Below are 24,259 nucleotides of genomic sequence, written 5' to 3' on the forward strand. Positions count from 1 at the left end.
TAGCTTATATCACCTCCTGTCTTTGGTGCAGTGTTTCTTTATTCTAGCTGAGTTGGAGTGTGGTGGTCACCATGGGGGAACTGTTCAGGAGTGAGGAAATGACCCTGGCCCAGCTCTTTCTCCAGTCAGAGGCAGCCTACTGCTGTGTCAGCGAGCTGGGAGAACTAGGCATGGTCCAGTTTCGAGATGTAAGTATCAAAACTGTCGGGACGTGACATTTATCGGTAGGCATTTATCATCAGGCAGAAATAATGGATTATCCATTAAGAACAAAAAAAACTGTCTGTTCCAAGAACATTGGAGTCACATAACGAGATTTTTGCTCCCAGTGCGAGATTTTTCATAAAAAAGGATATTCCAAATCTTTTATTCCTTTAATTATCAGGTTACTAAACATTGACAATGATAACAGAGTGATAACATTATCTTGTAGTCTTCTTTTACTAACCTCTGCTTGTATGTCTGTGACCTGTCATGTTGACATGTAACACTTTCATTCCAGAAAAGCCATTGAAAATGGTAAGAGGTCTGATAGAATGTGACTGTGGCTCAGTAGGTGGAGCAGATTGTCCACAAACCTAAGGGTTAGCTTTTCGATCGGTGGACCACGTGCCAAAGTGTCCTTGAGCAAGACACTAAATCCCAAGCTGCTCACAGTGCTTGGCACTGGTGTGTGAATGTGTGTGCGTTTGTGTGAACAAGTGGGTAGATGTGTCACTGTGACTGTAAAGCGCTTTGAGTACCAATAGGTAGAAAAACGCTATCTCCAAAAAGCATTTAAAAAGGCAACTGGACTTGTAGAGTATTTCTGAGAAGACGTTTCACCACTCATCCGAGTAGCTTCTTCAGTTCTAGGGGACTGGTGGCAAGTTTGAGGTTTAAATAGGAAACTCTGAGGGTGACCCATCAGAAACTTGCATATTTGTGTAAACAACCAGAAACCGGTGCAGCTAATATCCATGAACGGTTAGATACTTACCTGTCCCTGACCTTGTCAGTCAGAGGCTCCAGTCTCAAGGTGTGATTGGGGTTGAAACTGTATTGTAAATTGATGGCAGATTAAATCTCAGTCCACTGTTTAGAGAAGGCCTTTCCAGTCTGACATAGATGGCTTCCTTTACTCCTCTTTCCAACCATCGGTCTTCTCTGGCTAAGATTTGGACGTTGTTATGTTCAAAGGAGTGTCCTTTGTCCTTCAGGTGTAGAAAAGTGATATATAAATGCAAGACCATTTACATGTTGTGGTATTACTCTTGTGTTTCATTCAGCATAACATCACATGTACTGGTGATACTGACTTTATACATGTTTTTTTCCTATATCATATATCAATCAGTTTGAGTGTTAGCCAAATGTGTTGTTGTGTCTCTTATCTATATTTCTTTACTTTTTCTTTTGCAGTTGAATCCAGATGTAAATGTGTTCCAACGCAAGTTTGTGAATGAAGTGAGGAGATGTGAGGAGATGGACCGGAAGCTGAGTGAGTAATGAAACAACTGTAATGCTCAGACACAGCCAACAACAACAGTGTGTAGCTGCTAAATCTGATTCAGTTTAGCTTTATTTTCTGATCTTTTACTGCTGATGTTAGAAGAACACCACATTGTGTTATTTTACCCTGAAAGAATAATAAAAAAAATTAAAAAATGTCTCTTTTAGAATAATGTGGTAATGGCTTGAATTATTCATTTTCTCTGCTGAGCAGGGTTTGTTGAGAAGGAGATCAAAAAGGCCAACATCCCAACAGTGGACACTGGAGAGAATCCTGAAGTGCCTTTTCCCAGAGACATGATTGATCTAGAGGTAATCACTGATCAGTTAATACCTGTCGCAATTATGTGATCACTTCCTCATTTAAACTTTGAGTGTTTGTTTGTTGTGCTTGACAGGCCACATTTGAGAAGTTGGAGAATGAACTCAAAGAGATTAACACCAACCAGGAAGCCCTCAAGAAGAACTTCCTGGAGCTGACGGAGCTCAAACACATTCTACATCGAACACAGCAGTTCTTTGATGAGGTTCGCTTATTTCACTGACACCGAGCTAAAAACTCATGGATCACTGAGATTATGTGTGTTAATCCAGTATAATCCTGTACCACATTTTGATTGATTTTTATTGTTCTTAAGTAAATTGGCAGTTAATCAGATTATCAGTGAATCTGAGGATGGGGTTTATGGAAAGATGTAGGACAGATTATACTCAGATTCACAAATGCAAAAGCAAAAGCAGTACCACAAAAATATGGTTGAAAAGGCTTTCCTTTTTTTGACAGATGGAAGATCCCAACCTGTTGGAGGAGTCCTCAGCTCTGATGGAGGGCAGTGAGGGAGGACGAGGGGCCCCACTTAGACTCGGGTAAAGCATGACAACTACATCATATTCTCTAATATCCACAGCCCAGTTGTTTAAGCAAGTATTAAAATAGTCACATATATTGCAGCATATGAATGTGTATTTTGAAACTGCAATGATATTCTGGATATTCTGAAGTGTAATTTTTGTTCATCATTTGGTTTACTGTATTGAAAGATGTATTGTCACCGTGAAAGAATTGATTTAGACAATCAGTGAACTCGGTTCACTGTATGCATACTGTGGTGAGCTTTTTTATTTTGTTTTGTTTTAATTATTCTGAGAGTTTGAATGCTTTCTCTGTGAAGGTTTGTCGCTGGAGTCATCAGCAGGGAGAGGATACCCACTTTTGAGAGGATGCTGTGGAGGGTGTGTCGTGGTAATGTCTTCTTGAGGAAGGCAGAGATTGAGGACCCTCTGGAGGACCCCGCCACGGTCAGCATACAACAGAATTATCATGTTTTTTTTAAAAAAGAAAGAATTACAAATGTTACATAATGACAGCACAACAATGTGCACTAAAACAAAAGTGCAAAAGCATACTCAGTAGAAATGTTGGGAAAGTAGGAAGTGGCAATTTCCAACAACACAAATTCATGTGTCATTTAATTCCCAAACAAAAACACCACTCCAGCAACGACCTAATGTACAGCTTTTCTTACCCACAACTTACTTCTAAATAAGCGCCATCTGTTTTCTAATACATTCTTCTCTTCTTAACAGGGCGATCAAGTCCACAAGTCAGTGTTCATCATCTTCTTCCAGGGTGACCAGCTGAAGAACAGGGTGAAGAAGATCTGCGAGGGGTGGGTGTTACACAATAAATCATTTCCTCTTCCTCACTGTACTTCATGCTATTTTCAGTGATGTAAATAAAGTCCATATTGACATTTTCTAAAAATACAGTATTATGGCTGTTTGGCCCTTGTGTTTTGACATAAAAACGCAGACAAATATATGCCATAAGTCTTGGCACGGGCACATGATGGTGTACATATTGACCACAACATAAATTTTGATTTTGATTAGCGATTGTGACATATGTAAGTCAGCTGTCATTCATGTTATAAAAAGTATACAATAAATTGCATTTTCTTAGAGCTAACACTTAATGGTTTTGAAAGGACCCACAACTTAGAGCAGGACACCGTTGACTGACATGATATTCACATCACCATGCAGAATTAGAGACAACACATTTCTAACTAAAGGGATGTGTTACAACATGTGGGTGATTATACTGTAAGTGTTTAATGCAGGAAGCTAAAGCAGATGATGGTTACATTTCTCCAGGTTCCGTGCCTCTCTCTACCCGTGTCCAGAGACCCCTCAGGAGAGGAAGGAGATGCTGGCTGGAGTCAACAGCCGCATTGATGACCTCCAGATGGTGAGTTGCATATTGACTATGTGCTACATACGCTGATGGAAGACTGTCAGGTTAAATACCTTTTAAATGGATTTATGAGTAGGTTAGTGGGAGGGGAGGTGACATTGGAGTGATGCCTGTTATTGTTTGAGCCAAATCAGGATTAGGAATGCAGATCTTTCATTTATAAGTCTTTCAAAGGCTCTTTGTACTCTTTGTTACACTGCTGCTCACTAAACAACAAGAAATTAATCACAAACCTTGCACAACAGGATGTATGTGTTCAGGCTGTTGGTCAGTTTTCCTTGATAAAATTAATTTCCAATCAAATTACAAAAGCCCTCATAGTGCAGGGCATGTGTTTTCTTGTGCATTAGTTCTTATCTGTGATAGACCTTTGTCCTGTCTCAGTGTTGTGGTTCACCAAGGTTTTCCATATTAAGCATGGAAAAAGCCCTGGTTCTGCTTGAGAGGCCTGCCCTAGTCTGAGTCTGCCAGTCACACACAATGTGTTACACCAATGCCACAATAGAGCAAGCTTACTTAGAAAATCTAATTCTGTGCATACCCTTGATGTAAGTCTGGTGCAGTAAGATAACTTAACAAATAAGAAGTTAAAAGGGTTATGGCTCAAAAGCATCAAGGACAATCTAACAGTATGTAATAAAATATCTATCTATCTATTTATCTATCTATCCCTCCACCCTGCCCTGCTGTAGGTGCTGAACCAAACAGAGGACCACCGTCAACGAGTGCTACAAGCTGCCTCAAAGACCATGCGAGTGTGGTTCATCAAGGTGAGGAAGATGAAGGCCATCTACCATACACTCAACCTTTGCAACATCGACGTCACCCAGAAGTGTCTGATTGCCGAGGTGTGGTGTCCTGTCTCAGACCTGGACTCAATTCAGTTCGCTCTGCGCAGAGGAACGGTGAGTTTATTTTTTTACACAAGAATGCCCTTTCCAAGCAATTCAGTAAGTTCAGTGAGTTTAGAAATATTTCAGGTCGGATGATTTTAGTGCAAGCAAATTTATTTCTGCCTACAGTACAATTTGAAAACATCAGCTATTCAGCTATTATAATTCCAAAGCTATTGTACACATGTCTGAGTTTTAAGAGGAGATAAATCTGTAGTTGCACATTTCTGTGAAAATCTAAGCCTCAATCCTCTGAATAATTATCTCTGGCATTGTTTATAGACTACAAGCTGGAGAACATTGCACTGAAAACATTTTCTCGTATATAACTTTAACTGTCTTTTTTCACACATATATCTAACAGACAGAACTCAGGACATTGAAATGACTGAATTAAGCTCTTATACCTAGCTTTTGCAGCATGTGACTGATAACTTTTTTTGACAGGAGAGGAGCGGCTCGACAGTGCCCTCCATCCTTAACAGGATGCAGACCAAGCAGACTCCACCTACCTTCAACAAAACCAACAAGTTTACATCAGGCTTCCAGAACATTGTTGACGCCTATGGCATCGGGAACTACAGGGAAATCAATCCAGGTTATACAGGAATTTCTTTGTTCAGATTAGAATTTAGTACTTATCACACAGTTAGTGTGGTAAGCAAAATGATGACACCATTTCTGTGCCAGTTGAAACCAGTGTGGCTTTCCTGTATAAAGCTGTATCCACTGTGTTCAGCACTTTGGTTCTTACCACACTAATTACTTAGTGTTACAAGATTTTGTCCAGCTCTGTGGTCATTTTTGAATAACAAATCCCTCTAAAAGCGGTCATTGTTTTATCAGACTAAACGTGAAGAACAAGATAAAATAAGTAACAGTATACTGTGTGCTAGATTAGCTTATTTTTTCTGTTAGTGGCTACAAACAAGGTTTTTGCTTGTGCTTTATGAAGGCCAAGCCTCACATGATGGCATTGGGTTGACTTTAACATAAGTTGCTTTTTAAGGAAAAACTTTTTCCCATCTAAGTTGTCCACTCTTAAACACTAATTTAATTTTAATTTAATTTCTAATTTTTTTTCTCACATTAAGATACTACAAAAAATGTCTAATATATTTTTTTTCTGATTACATGTCATTAGGAATATAGTGCAGGATATTGCAGGATACTGCAACTTACTTCCAGTAACATTATGCCTTTAATATTTTTTGTTTTTTGTTTTTTCTTGGTCATGGGCTCATTATATTTAGAGTCCTTATACTTACTGCCTTGACCAGCTGTAAAAAGCTGACTAGTGAATTTCGTCTTTTCCATCTCTTTAATTGTTGGCAAAGACTTAGCATATATTGGCAGTGTCTTTCTTGCAGTGAATGAATTTGATAAGTCAGTACTGAATGACATTTAACTGAAGTGTGTGGATTTAATTTTTTGAACCTCAGGATTTTGTGTTTTTTTGCAGCTCCCTACACCATCATCACCTTTCCCTTCCTGTTTGCGGTAATGTTTGGGGATATGGGTCATGGCCTGTTGATGACCTGTGCTGCGCTCTACCTGGTCATCCGAGAGAGTCGCCTCCTCTCCCAGAAGAGTGACAACGAGGTACAGTGAATAATAAACAAGTTATCATCCACAAAGTACAAATGTCAGAATTCTAAGTTGTTGTTTGCTTCTGTAGATGTTCAACATGATTTTTGCTGGTCGCTACATCATTCTTCTGATGGGAATCTTCTCCATCTACACTGGCACAATTTACAATGACTGCTTCTCCAAGTCACTTAACATGTTTGGGTCTGGCTGGAGTGTGAGGTCCATGTTTGGACCCAAAGGAGCTAACTGGTCGTAAGTCAACCGGCTCTTCAGCTTCCCACCAACTTATATGCACTGATCTTATAACATATCACTGAAATGTTAGGTCAACTCATACAGTTGCTGTTGATCTGTCCCAGGACTTCAACACTTGAGGGAAATGCTGTTCTGCAGTTAGACCCTGCTGTTCCTGGTGTGTTCAATGGGCCTTATCCACTTGGAATTGACCCGGTAAAACATGCACACTCAATTAACAACAAAAACTCATTACTACGTGCCCTCAAATACTTGTTATATTTTACAATGCTGTGTGTGTGGACTCAATGCAGATCTGGAATGTTGCCACCAACAAGCTGACTTTCCTCAACTCATTCAAAATGAAGATGTCAGTGATCCTGGGTGTCATCCACATGCTTTTTGGAGTGTCTCTCAGTCTCTTTAATCACTTGTAAGTGCTAGACTGAATATGAATGTTGATACATTACATGTATTTTACTCATAATAATATGGTCATTTTGTCCATATGATAGACAGTCACAGAAGATTTGGTTCAACATCAAATCATTGCAAGTGCAGCTATTTAGGCACCAAAACAGTTTACTAGTAGTAAAAGTGGTAAAATATACTGTAGGAGAAGTAAAAAATAAAAATAAAGAAGGTTACAATACATATAAATATAACTTGTCTATGGTAAATGCTCAGTAATATTCTGGAGAGTACAGTAGAAGTACAACAAAAACACGTAGGTGTTATTTTTGTCTGGTGCGTCAGGTCATAGTGTAGAGTGGGGGAGATGGGGCTGTAGTGACCAATGACATTTCTGACATCATGTCTGACTTATTTTTGTATGACTTCACTACAATTCAGGTACTTCAAGAAGCCATTGAATATCTTCTTGGGCTTCATCCCAGAGATTGTCTTCATGTCAAGCCTGTTTGGCTACCTCGTCCTGCTGGTCTTCTACAAGTGGACAGCCTATGATGCCTACACGTCCAAGGATGCGCCCAGTCTGCTTATTCACTTCATCAACATGTGTCTTTTCAACTACAACGACCCCACCAACAAACCCCTCTACAGGGGACAGGTGCTCTCCCTCCCGCACCCACCCCTCTGTCTCTCCCACCTTCTCTCTCCCTCTAAAACATGTTTGAATAGTGGAAGAGAGGCGCATACCAGCTGTTAGGGATCAAACACACACTTGAATAGACTTTATTTTCTACTAGCTTGTCTTCCTTATGCACAGGTCAGTTTCAGCTGAAGAGCAGCAGCACGGGGGCTGGTAGTGTGTTGCTCTAAAATTCTTTTGTAGGAGGTTTTCTTGCTTGCATGAAGCCAGAACTCTGGTGACACTTCTTCAGCAAAACAGAGTAGTTAAAAAAGAACATTATGTACCCTAGTACATGTAGTGCAAGATGAAAACGCCCCTCAGCTAGTTATTCACTAGTTACCAGAAAAAAAAGCTAGGGCAGTTCTCAGTAACTGTATAAACTGTAGAACATCAGTAGCAGTGTTTTTCCCCCATCAGAGTTTTCATTGTAATATCACTGGAATGCTTTTCTTGCATTTGCTATTTATATATTTCAGTGGATTTGCCCAGTACAAAGAGCTATTTTTTCTCATTTGAGACCCCACAGATGTATGACTGGGGAGAAACAAAGAAACAAACGTTGTCCACAATAAGATTTTAGAGGGAGAACTGGTTTAGACCTCACCACGATAAGTTTATGGAACTAGCATTCCCTCATTAACCTCTCTCTGTTTAAATCTGTAGATCGGGATCCAGGTTTTGTTGGTGCTGATTGCCCTTGCATGTGTTCCCTGTATGCTGATTGTGAAAACTATGGTGCTTCGGCGTCAGCACCTGTGGAAAAAGCACCTGGTATGTGGATATGACCCCACCTATAACCTTAGTGCCTATTTTGTTTGAATAACAGTTATAACCTTGATATAACCTTTTTTTTTTACTCCTATTCTGCCATTCATTTCAATTCACATCGTATGGTGTAATGTGGTTGGTTGTGTTGCCATGAAAAATGCTTAAAGCCCGCCTTGGAAACGCTAATATTTTGAAGGGAAATATTTTGGGAAATTCTGAGGGCACCCTAACAGCTGATGATCTTCTATTTTAATCCTGTTGTTCTAACTGTATATTTGACAAGTTTCTATCCAAAATGTTTTACATGAAGCAAACATTTCTGGACATGTATTTATTTACATCGTAGCATACTGCATATAGCTGCCTGCAACACTCATTTCCAAAATGCTTGGCCTAGGAGCCACATAACCATACGCCAACCCACCTTTGTAAGCGTGTTCACAAGTTGTCTTCAATTTGTGTGTATGGCTTATGTTTTAAAAATGGCAGGCCCATATTTGTAATGATGTAGTACACTTACTTCATTTTTGAAGTAAGAATGTTTGTCTTCATTTCTGTTGTCAATGGAAGGCATATCATACACGTCACATTTTTTATTTCAAGTATTAATGCTTTTTAATGCAGAATTATCATTAACTTATCAGAAGCATACATTCCAGGTCCAAAGTTACCAGCGGAGCTCAGCAGTCAGTTACCGTTGAACTTCTCCAGCTCAGTGTGGCAAGGTTTAACTCAGGATTTATTTCCATTAGAATGAAAGTCTTTACTCACTGTCTGGGTGCCCTGTTTTACCATGAAAATAAATGTAAATTGTATAGGAAGCGTTCATCCTAAGGCTTGCTTTACGCTAGACACAGCTCTTGTGGCTTTTGTATCTAGTCCCAGAAGAGGGAAGAAACTCCAGCAGAGAATCTAGAGCAGTCTTTAGAGCAAACAGGCGTGTCCTCATCATGCACCGGACTCACCCAACAGGGCACACAGAAGTTCGGAGGGGTGCGGGTGGGCAATGGACCCACAGAGGACGAGGCTGGCATCATGGACCACGACCAGCTCTCCCAGCACTCAGAGGAGGGAGATGAGGTGAGCCAGTGAAACATCACCAAACATCACTGATTAAGCTTGAAGTTGCAGAACTTCTTTATTCCTAGATTTTTTTGATTGTTTAATAGTATTGCAATGCTAACTTTACTTTAACTATTGTGTATGGACTTGGATTGTCCTTTTTGTGTATTACACATGAAGAAGGTCACCGTACCAGATTTTTCCTGATACAAATCTATATATAAACCATACAGTAGTTTTCACTTTTTAAGTAGGCTGAAAGAAATTAGATAAAGATTTCTGTCTGGCTTTATGTATGCCAGTGTGGTACTGAAGTATCATTACAGATACCTAGAGATATGTTGATTTCACATGATGGTAATGAGAGATGGGGTAAAGTGTGCACAACAGTATGCAAAGCGAAAGAGATGGATTGGAGCAGATAAGAGAACACTTTTCCATTTCAGAAACATAAACAATGTGGTGCTCTTCATGAGAACCAGCAAGTGGAATTTCTGAAAATACCACCCACTTATATTTGTGTGTGTGGGTGTGTGTGTGTGTGTGTGTGTGTGTGTGTGTGTGTGTGTGAGTTAGAGGTTTGGTGTCTCTCACTTCTCCTACTCAATAAATCTCACAGTGTTTATCTTGTGATACCATATTGCATAATTTGTTTTTAATGAGTGGAGTACTCTAGCAACTGACTGTAAGACACTGATAACACCCTGGTATTTTTCACAGGTACAGTACCTATATGGAAACAAATCTGCCTTTTCTCTTGCTTTTGTCTGGTTATTTTTATTATGTAAAATCCTCTAAAGTGCATACACTGACATTTGAAATCCTTAACAGTGGTAGTAGGTGGGGCTGGTTATTTCACAGGGTAAATGTATTATGCTGCTGTTCCACCGGATAAGATCAGTGCATTAGTTCAAGCTGTGGGTGTGCATTAGGAGTTCTGCACTTATAGCAAATTGAGATCAGAACCACCTTGCTATAACCATGTCTTTAAAGGTCAACTTAGGATCCAAGTCTATCTCAGCACAATACTCTTACTCCTACACCCCTCAGTATATGTTAACTAAATTAGGTACATTGCACATCCGACAACTAGGTGGCAAATAGCTGGCAACCAAATGAAACTTGTGCCCTTAAATATACAGTATAATAGGTAGTTCATTTGTAATATTCACTAATATTTTGTCACTTTTGGATGAGGGATGAAGTAGAAGTTTTGGTATGCTCTACTGCTTTTATTTACATTTAGCTAACTCTTCTTTATTAGTAAAGTCAAGCACTGATATCAGTTTGACATGGTCCACAGCCACAGCATCTTCTCCTGTCTCCCACATGTAAATTGGAGCAGGGATGATGACAGCACTATACAATGACTTTAAAATGAGAACTCCAATCACAGTAACAGTGTTACTAACAATGTTAACAAATAAATCAGACAGACAATATAGTGCTCTACTTAGAATCTCGTGGTCAATTCCAAGACGAGACCAAGATCTTTAAACAGGTTTGAGGTAGGCTGCCTAGATGCAAAAGTTATGTTTTTCTTTGTTAGCTTTCATGGTTAAGGCATGGAGTATGTGTCCCTCTACACACTGGGAAGTGCATAGTCGTCGATACAACGATTTGACCAATGAAAGAGAAAGAGAGAAATGTATTGATAAATCGCACAAAAAATATCCCAAATTTTCCAAATATGATCTGAATCGCAACATATATATCAGGCCTGTAAAGTTTAACTTGTGTCTTGGGAAATAAATTACAAAACGATGATCTAAGAGTAGAGTGGATGCTTCAGGATTGTTGCAGCTCCTTATTTCATCCACTAACCTTTGAACTTTACTTGCTTTCAAGCACTCAGAGGAAGAGCCGGTAAGAGCCTGAGTTTTTCATCTTTTTAGCATGCCTGGATGGTGTCTTGCCCCGTCTGTTGTGACGTAATTACCAAGCTGGGGTTTTCTTTCAAATCTGTTTGTTTAAATATTCTATTCTCCCTAACTCCAAATGCCAGGCATACTTTTGTGGATGATTGTAGTGATACGGGATGTGTGACAGAAACTGTGAAAACTCTGAACTTAAAGTTACTCCACAAGTGAAGAACACTGCTGAGATGTTTGTTTGTTTTTTTACCTACTCCATCACACATCAAAAGTGTGTATATTTATACGTGGTAAAAGCACATTTTGAAACCACATGACTTTGCTCACCTGAAAGGATTGCGCCATGATTTCATGTTAGCTGGTGTTGTTTTCATTAGCCACTTCTGTCGGAGTTCCTTTGACTGGGAACAATGAGTGCTGCTTCCATGAACTCTACTTCATGAGACCAAGGACAAAAGGGAAGCATGGAAAGAGGAAACCAGACAAGCACCAAGCCAAACCTAACAAGAGCAGTGTACAGCAATAGCCCCCCCCCCCCCCGCCCAGCTCATACAGGAAAGGTTAGCCTTGCCCCAGGATCGAGAGAATGGAGGAACTGTGTTGGCTTTACAATACACAAACAAGTTCCTTGGCTGTGATCCTGCTGGGGAAGAAGAAGAAACAAATTCAAAGCCGAGACGTCTGTGCTCTTTGTTTTGTGCTTAATCAGAGTAGAGTCTGATAGATACAGGGGTCAAAGGTCAAAGCAGACATTAATTAAGATGACAGCAGGAGTTCTATTCCAAGTATTTTCCATTATTCAGCCCATACGGACAGTTATTTTGATTGGCATTGTTTCTTATTGCAGAGCTGGGTCTGTTTACATTTTTACAAAAAAAGGTGGCTACTAAAATTGTATATGAAGACAGCTTAAAGACTTCCCATCTATGTCTTTAAGGAAAAAAACAGAATCCACAACCCACAATTGGCAGTAGAATCCTTAGACAATAAACAACCTGATCTAAGGCTCTAAGGCTGCCATCATCCTGAATAAGTCCATAAATAAATGTGCCATAATTAAAAAAGGCAAAAATATAAATGTACGCATATGTGTCACATAAAGTGTGTCTGTTATAATTTGATTCCACATTTGTTTAACTTGTTAATTTAACTTTGTATTCATCTGTTAATGTATATTAGCAACATATTTATATATTTCCCTTTAATGCATCTGCTTCATCATGTGAATGAATGGGGTTGTCATTAGAAAGTGTGTTGTGATCAACTTGCCTATTGTTTGGTCGGAATCAGAACTAGTGTAACAACAGAAAGTGGAGAACCAGCATGATACTACACTGCATACTACTACTATTTCCTTCAGTGCATGTACTCTGTCCACATAATTAAGTTACTTGCAAAGCAGTTTTATTCATTGTAACTTCTTACAAATCTTTTTTTTTTTTTTTTTGAACAAAAGTGTGCATGATTTTTTTCTGATTAAATTAAAGTGCCCCCAATGTTTAAGGAGCTTGTATTCCTTTAAAAAAAAAAAAAAAAAAAAAAGCACTCCAAAGCCACTTTGTCTTTCTGTCACAGTTTGATTTTGGTGACGTAGCTGTCCACCAGGCCATCCACACCATAGAGTACTGTCTTGGGTGCATCTCCAACACAGCCTCCTACCTGCGCCTCTGGGCCCTCAGCTTGGCCCATGCACGTGAGTACAGACTTGCACACACACTGTAAAAGCATTATTAAATGAGCTTGTATATAAAGCTTATTAAATAAACATTTTACTGTGTACATTAGATCGTGTTATATCATCTATATTTTGGTGTAAAATAAAAAATAAAATTTTGTTGTTTTCATCCCTGGGTGTATGCAGAGCTGTCAGAGGTGCTTTGGTCCATGGTAATGCACCTGGGTCTTTCTTCCCGGAGTGGGGGTGGGTTCTTCGGCCTGTCCATCATCTTCTCGGCCTTCGCTACTCTCACAGTCGCTATCCTGCTTGTCATGGAGGGACTGTCAGCCTTCCTGCATGCCCTGCGACTACACTGGTTAGTATGGACACACCCATACACAACAACCATATATATATATATTTTTTTTTTTACATGAAATATCCACACAGGTTTTGCAATACATGTCACTAAATTTGTAGCATGTATTCTGAGCACATACATCACATGTATAGAACATATGCAGAGATGAACACTCTCATATAGTATGCCTACCCAGTGAGGCTCACATTGATAGAAAACACACAGACAGAGAGATTCCATTGCTCACCTTTTGAACTAAGTATCTCCGACAAAACTGCAGTTCTTCATTTTACATGCGCATCAGGAATGTCCATGTAAAAATGGGTAGTGATTTTTACATCATACAGTGACCGTACAGGAATTCAGAAAACCTCACACACCATCCAGGTCCATCGCCTCCTAGCACCACCACCACCCTTCAAATCCAGTGTAAACTGTGAGGGAAGTCAAACATTACAGTGAACCGGCATACCACTGGAGAGTAATAGTGCTTTATACAGTAAATGATATGGAAACAACAGGGCACTTATTCACTCATCTCTTCAATGCTGATTCTCCAACTATAAAATGAATTGCCACATATATTGTATATATTTTTGGATATGGTACAAACCAAAAACAAACAAACCTGCTGTAATAACTATTGGAAGGTTAAAAAGGCACTAGTGGCTACTTCATTTTGACTCCAACAATACCCCCTAGCACTAGAAGTCCCAGCATTTTTTGCCTATAAAACCCAGAGGGCAGCCGATCGGCTGGAAGGCTTTTAGCTAATATCCTAATCACCTGTGAACCCTCCTTTTGTTATGTAAACCAGGCAATCACTGGGGCACCACAGGAGGGGACATGCTGAGCCACTTCATGGAAACCTGTGGGGAGGGGAGGGGGAGTGGGCCCAGAGAGCTTATGGGGGAGAGGGTGGCTGTTCACTTCTAACCTGGCAACACCTTGAGACAGAAACTGGTTCATCCCAAAGACAAAACACCTTGACATAAAATGGGGGAGGGGGAGAATCGGAGAGGAGCAGGATTGCTGGGGGTTTGGAGGCCAGAGTGTGTGGGGGAGGGAGGCACACCTGAGGGCTGTGAACTCATTTGCTCTGTCCGGGCTGCTAACTGACTGTCTGTCTTTCACCAGTTTCACCAGGTGGCAGCCCGGGCAGAACAAATGAGCTGAATCAAAATGTAATATATGTAGAAGGATGTAGAAGTTATCAGGACCCTACAACATCCCCACCAGACACATAGGAAAAGTAAAAGAACAGAACCACATCAAAAAAGCACTCAAAATCTGTGGTTATCCCAACTGGGCCTTCGTGATATTTACAAATAATAATAAAAATGCATTATCAGGATACAGTGTTAGAGAGTGGAAGTGAGTGAGACTTAGACCTAGAACTTAGACTTAAAACTTTATTGATCCCTTTGGGGTGACTCCCTCAGGGAAATTTGAGTTTTCCGCAGCAGAAAGCACACAGAGCAGTTTGCAGACAAACAACAGCAGTGGTTTGCAAATAGTTATAGAAAAAGTGATTGAATAATAAAATGGTGAACATTAAATAATGAACGGTGAACTTCTTTTGAGTGGGATTAAAATAAGCTGTAGTAAAACACTAGTAGGGAAAAATAAACAGTAAAACAGTAAGTAACAGTGAGTAAGGTGAGTACATTTCAATAATCACGCACAATGCTGGCACTGCCAAGCCATCTCCTTTCTGCATTTGCCACATGTGTATCTGTAGCAGTCAGTACATCGCACAGTGGCATGATTGCTTTTACACTGAATTTTAATCTGACACATTGCTCTTTTCCCAGGGCAAGGTGTTGAAGGTTGTTGCCGAAGCAATTGTTCCTTTTGTGCCTGCTTTGCACCCACATGAGAGTGAGCCAACTCTCTTGCAAGCTCCACCAGGAAGTCCACCCGTCTCTCCTGCCTCCCGGTGCATGCTTGATAGAGCACATATGCATTCTGTGCTGCCATATCAATCATGTTATAGAACACAGCGACTGGCCAGCGCCGTGTTCCTGTGCGGACAGTGTACTCCCGCATCATCTGGTCCATCACATCAACGCCGCACTTTGTGGTGTTGTAAAGGGTGGCAGTGTTTGGCTTCCTTTTGGTGGTATTCTCAGTCTGAACCACGCTGTGCATGCTGCTGAGAATGTAGACCGTCTTCTTCCGTTTGGGCGCATACACCGTCAGCGTGGCACCAGTGGTTGAAAATACCTGAGTGGTGAATTCATCGCGGTCCCTCTGTCTTGTTGATTGTGGAATTTCTCGCCGAATCCTGTTGACTGTGCCGAGGATGGTGGTTTTCCGGCTAAGCAGTCGTTGTGCCAGTGACAGCGATGTAAAGAAATTGTCCGTGGTAACATTTCTGCCCTTGTCCAGGAATGGTTCCATCAGCCTCATAACTACATTCTCGGACAGTCTCTCTCCACTGGGACGACTGGGGTCCTTGCCAAGATATGGGAGGACATTGCAGATGTATTTGGATTTCAAGTCACAAGCCACCCAAAACTTGATCCCAAACTTGTCAGGTTTCGTTGCAATGTATTGCAGGAAACAGCAGCGAGTCTTTGACGGGAAAAGCTGTTCATCAATGGTGATGTGTCGACCAGGGTTGTAGGATGTGATGCAGTTGGTGACAAACGATCCCCACACACCGGAAATTGCAGCAAACTTATCTGTCTTTGCTCGCTCACTGCGGGTGTCCTTGTCATCAAAGCGTAGGTGTCGCATGATGTCTTGGAAGCGATTTCGGGACATAGTTGCAATGATCTGGGGGTTTCCCAGGTTTGCTGACCAGCAGTCACGCAGTGATGGAACCTTGGTCAGCCCCCGCAAGATGACAATAGCAATAAATGCCATTAGTTCAGGGAGGGCCATGCACCAGTCCACATGCTCAGTTTGCTGTGCGTGTTCAACAGTACAGTCTTGAATGGAACCAAGCATTTCCAGAGTGATAAAACACAGGAAGCTCTGAAGACGACTCAAGATGGAGCTCCTGGCCTCAGCCGTTGGCTCTCCATCTGCGTCGTATGGAGATGGAGGGGTGAAATGGAGACCTGTCCCCACCTGTTCTTCACACCACACTGTGCCATCTTTCGCCGTCTCTGTCTGGTCAGTCCCCACCCGAGCTCTCTTTTTTGGCTGAGGAGCAGTCTCCTCATCTGCAGTGTGAACAAATTCAAATTATGAGCAATAGGAATAGAAAGTCAAATGATATCACAAATGCATGCATAGAAGCTAATAACAATAATAATCATTCCAGTACATCTCAAATAGGTTGGCTAATGTGCTAAGGTGCAGGGACCTCAGGAGAAGAAGAACCAAACAAAACAAACGGAGGCCTGCACTCAGAAACAAAATGGAGGCTGTCTGATGCAAGACGCCCCAAAACTCTATTCACATGGTGCTATTTGCACCACCATTTCCACCTTCCTGCCTGAAATGAAATATAAAATAGGAAATAATATGAAATGAAATCTTACCTGAAGACAGCTCAGACAGCTCGGAGTCCGAATCCGCCTGAAGGTTTATCTCTTCTCCATCCGAGTCACAAGGGTTTACTCCTTCCAGGACCATTTCCAGTGCCTGTTGAGTGCTGAATCTTCTCTGCATCTTCGTTCCTTGGAGAGGAGGTTCGTACGCCACAGAATTCTTGAGGGTACTGAAGTGGTAGGCTATGTGCAGTGAGCTATTTATCCACCTCAGCACAAAGGAGTGCCAGCTGCAAGCAATAGGCTACATGACAATGTGATAAATTGTCAATCAAACAGTGATTAGTGAGTCGTCAGTGAGTCAGGTGGGTCAATGGCCACAAAACTAGTCGGGGTGGTTGCAGTCACATGAGTCATTATGGCCACATTGGTCATTAGCATGGCTACCCCGTACCCCGTCCCCCATAAGCTCTCTGGGCCCACTCCCCCTCCCCTCCCCACAGGTTTCCATGAAGTGGCTCAGCATGTCCCGTCCTGTGGTGCCCCAGTGATTGCCTCGTTTACATAACAAAAGGAGGGTTAAAAAGCCTTCCAGCCGATCGGCTGACCTGTGGGTTTTATAGGTAGAAAAGCCAAATGGCTGCTCCCTGGGACTTCTAGTGCTAGAGCACTAAACTTGGATCAGTCAGTTTCAGAAAATTTCCCACAGCAAACTAATTATACTCCCTGGCCACTTTATCAGGTACACCTTTTTCATATTGGGTTGCAACTTCTGGATGTGAACCTCCCATTTCACTATATTTCACCAAATGTGGTCTATTGGATTGAGACTGGGTAACTATGGAACTGTGGAGGTCATTTGAATACCATTTGAATGTGACGGGAAGCTGAGGTCATAAATGAATATTAAGAGGTACAAAATATGGCAAAAAAAATATCCCGCTCACCATTACACTTCCAAGAAAATGGGATGGTAGAATGAAATATCAATCCATCGTTTCAGATTTTGACACTACCATCTAATTGTTGCAACAGAAATCAAGGCTTGCTAGACCAGTCAGCATTTTTCCAATCTTCCTAATCCCAATTTTGCGGCAATTTGATTCAAAATACTGTATGGTGTGTTGCATCTTTAAAGATACCCTTCTTAGATATAGTTGTGTATGAAAATCTCAAATGTACTGCTCAAAGACAAAAACTGCGGTTCTCAATACGTGACAGAGAAGAAGAAAAAAAAAACAGATGCGAAATGGATTTGGAATTTAAAACAGACAGATGTATTGGAACTTTGTGTGTTCTGTATAGGAAGCGTGCTCTGCTTAGGATGTACATACATCCCAGAGGGTAGTAGCTACACCTCTGTCTAACCAGAAAGTGATTTTATAAATGATCTTTTCTAATATAAGGGAATGCACAAACTTTTTTTTTTCTATTTCTTTCATTTGGTTATCTTATTTAACTTGCACTGTTTTGGTATGATTTGATTCCGTATGATCTTGGCATTGCTTTTTCTTTGATATTTCCAGATTTATTTATTTTATTTATTTATTTTTTGAAGTGAACCCCTTGTGCCCTGACATTCGCTGTTGAAATGCATCCGAGGAAAACTTAATAAATTTTGAATTTTGAAAGAAAGGGAATGCACAAACTTCCAGTAGCCAACAGTAAGAGACTATGGCTATACTAGGCAGCGTTTGTACAGTGTCTATAACTGTTGTTAAAAGGACTTCCTTAATAAAGCAGCAGCGTGTCAGTTCTGTAAGTCTGTGCTAAGGTTAAAAAGAGAAGTGGAGTATTTTTCACAGAGGTAAGTGAATGGAAATAGCCATGTTCAAAGTAAACAGCAGTCACCCTAGGCACTCTGCTCTGCTGTTCACTCTTCACACACACGTGCTGATGAGCTTTCTACGCAAACGCATACACAGTATGTCAAGCATAGTACGTGTAAGGTACAGCCATTTTTTCCACCTCCATAGCTATGTGGGAAGGAAGATGAGAGGATCACTCATTTCTTTCCTCTTTTTAAGTGTTGCCCTCTCACAGCTCTGGCAGGCCAAATATTTGCCACGGCTGGGAGACATTCCTGGGCACTCCCCTTGCTCACGGAGGCCAGGAACCAGCAGGAACTCCAAATCCACTTTTAGTTTTTTTCCCTCTTAAATATAGCCATCAGAGGTTGTCAAGATTTTAGAATTACAGTACACTAAGTGTGGATGGACGTTTCCTTACGGGGCAGCTAGATTCTTTTAAGATTCATGAGATCGCAAGATCGCACTTCAGTCCATCTTGCCAAGCTTAAATCTATGCTGCCCCACAGAGTGGAGAAGTCAGCCTCCTGTGAGGAAATACTGGCAGCTATCAGTGTGTTTTAGGCAGGACAACAGTCACTTTGGTTCTGTGTTACAAACCATCTAGCATGTCAGGTTAACAAGTTAGTGTGTGCTGAGCAAAATTCAGAAAATACATAAAACAAAATAACACTGAAACACACTAAATTAACTTTGATGCCACTTTAAAAATAGAATTCTGCCAGAAAGACTTATAAACAGTTTGTCATGCAATCTGTAAATGATTGTAACATACTGTATAATGTGAGAACGGGATCATACACAATCAGAATACACTAACATCTTTCTACCTGTCCCGTGATCTAAATCAACAGGCACCTGAGAAAGGAAATCTTTTCTAAAAATAATATTTTATCATATACCGTATCTTTATTGAAAAGGTTAATTCAGTGTGGTCTGTGGTATAAGAGTTATTTGTGTTGACATTAGAGTCCAGTTTCATAGGCAGAGATATAAAGGGCAGTGTCAATGACAGCAGCCATATTTAGTCATAGAAAGATCTTTGGACATGCAGAACATATGGCTGTATTCCTCCTCTACTGACTCTCATACATCACTTTCACATGCTGTCGTCCTCTCTGTCTGTGTTAAACAAGCTGTTAATGTTCAGACATTCCATTGATCTAAAAAGGCTGCACTTCCAACACTAATCATACAGTCTGTTCTCTAGAGGGCATGCAAATTCAAGGCTGTGTGTTAGTATATCATTCACTGAAAGATTTTAATCCATCATGTCTGCAGATACAGATATACACTGATCAGCCACTACATTAAAACCACTGACAAGTGAATAAGATTGACCATCTTGTGACAATTCAATGTTCTGCTGGGAAACTTTTGGACCTGGCATTCATGTGGATGTTACTTTGACGTGTAGCACCCACCTAAACCAGACCAGACACCCCCACCCCATAGCAATGACACTCCTTTATGGCAGCCCATCCCCAGCAGGATGCAGCCTGACACAGTTCTGGTTGTTAACACAACAAGCAAGTTGCAGTAAGACTTCCTATTTAAACCTCAGACTTCCCACCAGTCCCCTAGAACTGAAGAAGCTACTCAGATGAGTCGTGAAACATCTTCTCAAAAAACTCTACAAGTCCAGTTGCCTTTTTTGAACCATTTTTGGATATGAAGAACAGGACAAGGTGTTGACCTGGCCTCCAAATTCACTAGATCCCAAACTGATCAAGTATCTGTGGGATGATCCACAGAGGCCCCTCCCCTCAACCCATAGGACCCAAAGGCCCCATTATGCCTGATTGGTGTAAGTGATTGATTACTATCCAAATGTGTTAGTGGGACAAGTAGCTGAACAACCCAAAAGGTGCTCTTATTCATGAGTATAACTGATCAGCTCATTTAAAGTTTACTAAGCATTCTTAAGGCCAATATTTAGAACTTAAATAAGGCTTACTTAACAGTAGTATTTTATTGTTTACAGTATAATCTGATATGTTAATATTCTTACAACAGCAGCATAACAAGCTGGTTCTAACACAAGCTTCAGACAGAATTACACATAGCTGGTATGTATTGTAGATAGTTTTATCATCTTCGTTATTTGTACTTCAGCAGCCATTGTAGATGGCTTACCAGTGAATATTACTCTACTCGTGAAGGATATTGTGGGATGGGGATTGTGGGGAATCCTGACCAGAACAGTCTAACACTTCTTAACAAATCTTGAGGTCATACAGGTACGTGCTAATTCTGATTTAGAGCATTACTATAAGGTCATTTACTGGTATTTTGCTGTCTTATTTTCTCATTGTTCATGACTGTAAAAAAGTGTATCATTAGATTAGTGGGTCTGTTAAATAAGCTGCTTTCCCACATGCACTGCAGTCCTATTTTCTGGAGAGTTCAATTGGTCGAACATTTGTATTCTCACATACAGCCGCTTTTGAGAATGTCACCAGCCATATTTAGGCTGCTGGATCTGAGAACGCAAATGTCCCAGTCAGTCGAAATTGTCGATTAACAGACTTTATCTTTGCACATAAATCTTCAACCATGCATAGAAATTGTTTAATACACGAATAATTTGATTTCTGTATTTGCTCTTTAGAACTGCCTCGGAGCATGTGTGTGCACAGATGGTGAAGCCCTGTTGTTTTTAGAAACTGTAAACACACCATTTAACTGAATGCATAGCATATTTTTCTAATAATTGCAGCAAAGTTTTTTACTTGTCTTTTTTTAAAGACAAACCATATCTATTTTACCATTTCGGTTATTGTAGCTCAAGCCTCTTCTTTTTTTGCCATAATTAGAATCATAGTACGTCTTGATGACACTTACAAAAAAACAACAAAAAGAAAACTCACAATTTTGACTCATATCTAGCTATTACTAATAAATAGTTTGAATGCACTCATTGTGTAGCACTTTTTGAAAGATTTGTTTTATATATAATTTATTTCAGACATAAATGTTCCCCTCAAGATGAATTGAAACACATTTCATTTACTTTATCTCCTCAGATAAAGCCAGAGCCACCCTGTTCCAGGCACAGTTGTAACAGTCGCTCCACCATTTGAAGATATACATGACACAGCTCACTGACTGACGCTCAGTCAGTCTTTTGCTGGTTGATCAGATGAGCGTCTCTTGAAAAGCTGCAAGCCACGTCAGGACCTTCCAAACGCAGCCTTTCAGATTTATGTTTTATTATTTCAGCTTTTTTCTCATTTTGAATTTGCATATAAGCCTAAATATGTCTCAATATTCAAGATCCAAGAGGAAAGAAGCAGTCACTGGCACAAGTAGCAGTAGGGAACTCAACACACTGTGTTGCTTTGGAATGTATTAAAAAATACACTTCAAACGTGAACTGATTGCCCTGGGAGTGATTGTGGTGTATTTTTGTAACTGTCGGTCTTCCTTAACCAAACAGTTAGTTAAATAATTGACTAATCTCATTAATCTTTTCTTTCTTTCTTTCTTTTTTTTTTCTTTCAGGGTGGAGTTCCAAAACAAGTTCTACACAGGCCAGGGCTTTAAGTTTCTCCCCTTCTCCTTTGAGAGCATCCTCGAGGGACGATTTGACGAGTGATCAGCTCTACGTCGTCCAGCATGAATCAAGAATCCCAGACATTGCCTCCCTTCCTCTGTGTATGTGTTTGTGTGGGTGTGCATGAGCCCCAGTACAGCCCTCTGTCACCCTCTAATGGCTAGTGTTTGTGAAACTAATGGTGCGTGAGCTATAATGTAGTCCATGTAAAGGGGTTTTCCAGTGTGCCATTGCCAAGCCATACCCTCCAAGTTTGACACAAACCCATTAGGCCTGATAAACAAAAGTTGTGTGGAGTCCTGGTAACTCATCTTCCTGTCAGATTAGATTTTGTTTATGTAATACAATGCATTTCATGTCCAGTAATAAATATCATCTCTCTAAACATCTCTTCTCACACAGAATGTCTCTTCCTGACCACCATCTCTTTGTAGCTTAGCTGTGTCTCTTTCTGACATATAAAAGGCTATTTCTTCTAGTCCCTACAGTAAATTGAAATTTGTGTCACAGTTGGTTTGCCAGGACTGATTTCTCATTCTAAAGGAAACTCTATAAAAAAGAACCTGCTTAAATACACCACTAGTGGAAGATGATCTAGACACAAATTGTCGAACTTGAATTGCTTAAATCTTACATGCAGTATAGGTACCATCAGTATATGCACAACTTGTTGTAGTTTACCACTGGAAAGCCCTTTCCTGCTCATGAAATATCCCCAAATCCTAGTTAAAAAGTTCTGTGTTACACATCCATCTAAAAAGGATGAATCAGTAACATTTGACTGCAGTTGTATTTCATGGTATAGATAAGGTTTAGAATCTATGTTTGGTTTAAATGGATGTATTGATTTGTTCCTTGATGACCATGAGTGAATCAGTGTTACACTGTGTTGAGAAGAGAACAGCGCTGTCGTTGAGGAGATGCAGATCTGACCTGTTGTTCTCCCTGCTGTGATCTGTTATTTCCATGTGCTCATTCTATGTGATGTGTTGTAACCCAGTTAAATAAGTGTACTGACGTATTTAGCTTGAAATATCCAAAGGTTCACTGTGTGGAATCGATACCAATTGCTTTCTCCCAAATATGAAAGAATTGTATCTGAACTTTGTTCATTAATTTTTAGTGCATTTCTGTTTTAGTGTATCTTAACTTTATCTTGAAGTTGAGTTTAATTACTGGTGATTCTTGTGTTTGTTATCCTTCATGAAAACATATTTTGAAGTGGTTACTTTTAATGTTTTTTATGTCTTTGCATTGTCTTTGCATTTTGATGGAAAAAGGGGAGAGACACTTTAAAACACACATGCAACTGATGTTGGACAATGACTGGTAATGTAAGATGATGTGTTGTGGTCAGTAATAAACATTAACCTGGGGATTCAAATTGTGTCTTTTCTTTGTCTCTCTTGCTACCCCCTGCCCGTATTTAGCACCTATTACAGCAACTCTAAATGTTAATACAGGATAGTAGGATTAAAAAAAATACACAATACACAAAACTAAATACTTATCGTGTGTCCCTGACAAATGAAGTTAACAATGTCTACACTTTGCAACGTGTTTCTTATATTTTGGAAGTTGTACAATTAAGATGCAGCATTTCTCTGTAAAACTGGAACAAAATTTCCTCTTCAGGTTTCTCCTCAAGGTTCAGAGTAATTTTCTGCTGTGCATGTCCTGGTTTATTTCATCCCCTGCCTGTTTGTGCTACCTTTTGTGTATATATGGTTCAGTGTATCTGCTTTTCAGTTGTTTTTGCATTGTTTCGTTTTTGTGCTTTGGACTCTGCCTGCTGCCTTCTTAGTTGCTTGCTTGTTTGCTGGAGATGGTTGAGTTAAGATAAGGGTATGCATGATGCTGATACAGACTGGTATGGAAGTAATGCACTGCCATAGCCAGCAGAGGGCGCTAAGCTGCAGTGTTGATAATACGAGGACGACCGAGATCTGCGTCAAACTAATGGAGTCATTAAATCCCCGTTTCCTGTAAAAGAAGGAAAATTAACAATAACAATACAACTAGGTGTGTGTTGTGGATCCGTTGTAAATATCCGATGAAGTAGCCTAAGAAGTTTCTATTTGCATGAATCAAATAATTTGTTTTGTCTAACACTCGAATGTCCACTCATAAACTACCTTGATTTACCTTCCCTGCCGACGACCATTTGTTTCA

General features: G+C 40.3%; 1 protein-coding gene across 7 annotated transcripts; it reads left to right on the forward strand.

Moving 5' to 3' along the window:
* On the forward strand, positions 1-24,183 carry LOC311504474 (V-type proton ATPase 116 kDa subunit a 1-like). Of its 7 annotated transcripts, none has more exons than XM_084567601.1 (21): positions 1-188; positions 1,402-1,480; positions 1,706-1,803; positions 1,890-2,018; positions 2,276-2,358; positions 2,664-2,790; positions 3,079-3,161; positions 3,649-3,742; positions 4,441-4,653; positions 5,089-5,239; positions 6,104-6,243; positions 6,320-6,483; positions 6,591-6,681; positions 6,780-6,898; positions 7,318-7,534; positions 8,222-8,329; positions 9,206-9,406; positions 11,237-11,254; positions 12,838-12,955; positions 13,124-13,295; positions 22,036-24,183. In XM_084567601.1, exons 1-21 carry the CDS (start codon positions 72-74, stop codon positions 22,127-22,129), a joined length of 2,616 nt encoding a protein of 871 aa, XP_084423727.1. In that variant the 5' UTR covers positions 1-71; the 3' UTR covers positions 22,130-24,183. The 7 variants fall into 7 exon arrangements, with proteins under 7 accessions (XP_084423727.1, XP_084423729.1, XP_084423726.1 ...); XM_084567603.1 differs by having other exon boundaries at positions 9,299-9,406; XM_084567600.1 differs by lacking the exon at positions 11,237-11,254.
* The last annotated feature ends 76 nt before the right edge of the window (positions 24,184-24,259 follow it).

This window comes from Chelon labrosus, assembly GCF_963514085.1.
Source record: "Chelon labrosus genome assembly, chromosome: 19".
In the NCBI taxonomy this organism is placed as follows: Eukaryota; Metazoa; Chordata; class Actinopteri; order Mugiliformes; family Mugilidae; genus Chelon; species Chelon labrosus.

Bases quoted from the DNA above. Each gene is read 5' to 3' on its own strand.
- LOC311504474 (XM_084567601.1), top strand. From the start codon at position 72: ATGGGGGAACTGTTCAGGAGTGAGGAAATGACCCTGGCCCAGCTCTTT. The intron at 2,019-2,275 runs GTTCGCTTATTT...TTTTTTTGACAG, and splicing joins CACAGCAGTTCTTTGATGAG to ATGGAAGATCCCAACCTGTT. The intron at 4,654-5,088 runs GTGAGTTTATTT...TTTTTTTGACAG, and splicing joins TCGCTCTGCGCAGAGGAACG to GAGAGGAGCGGCTCGACAGT.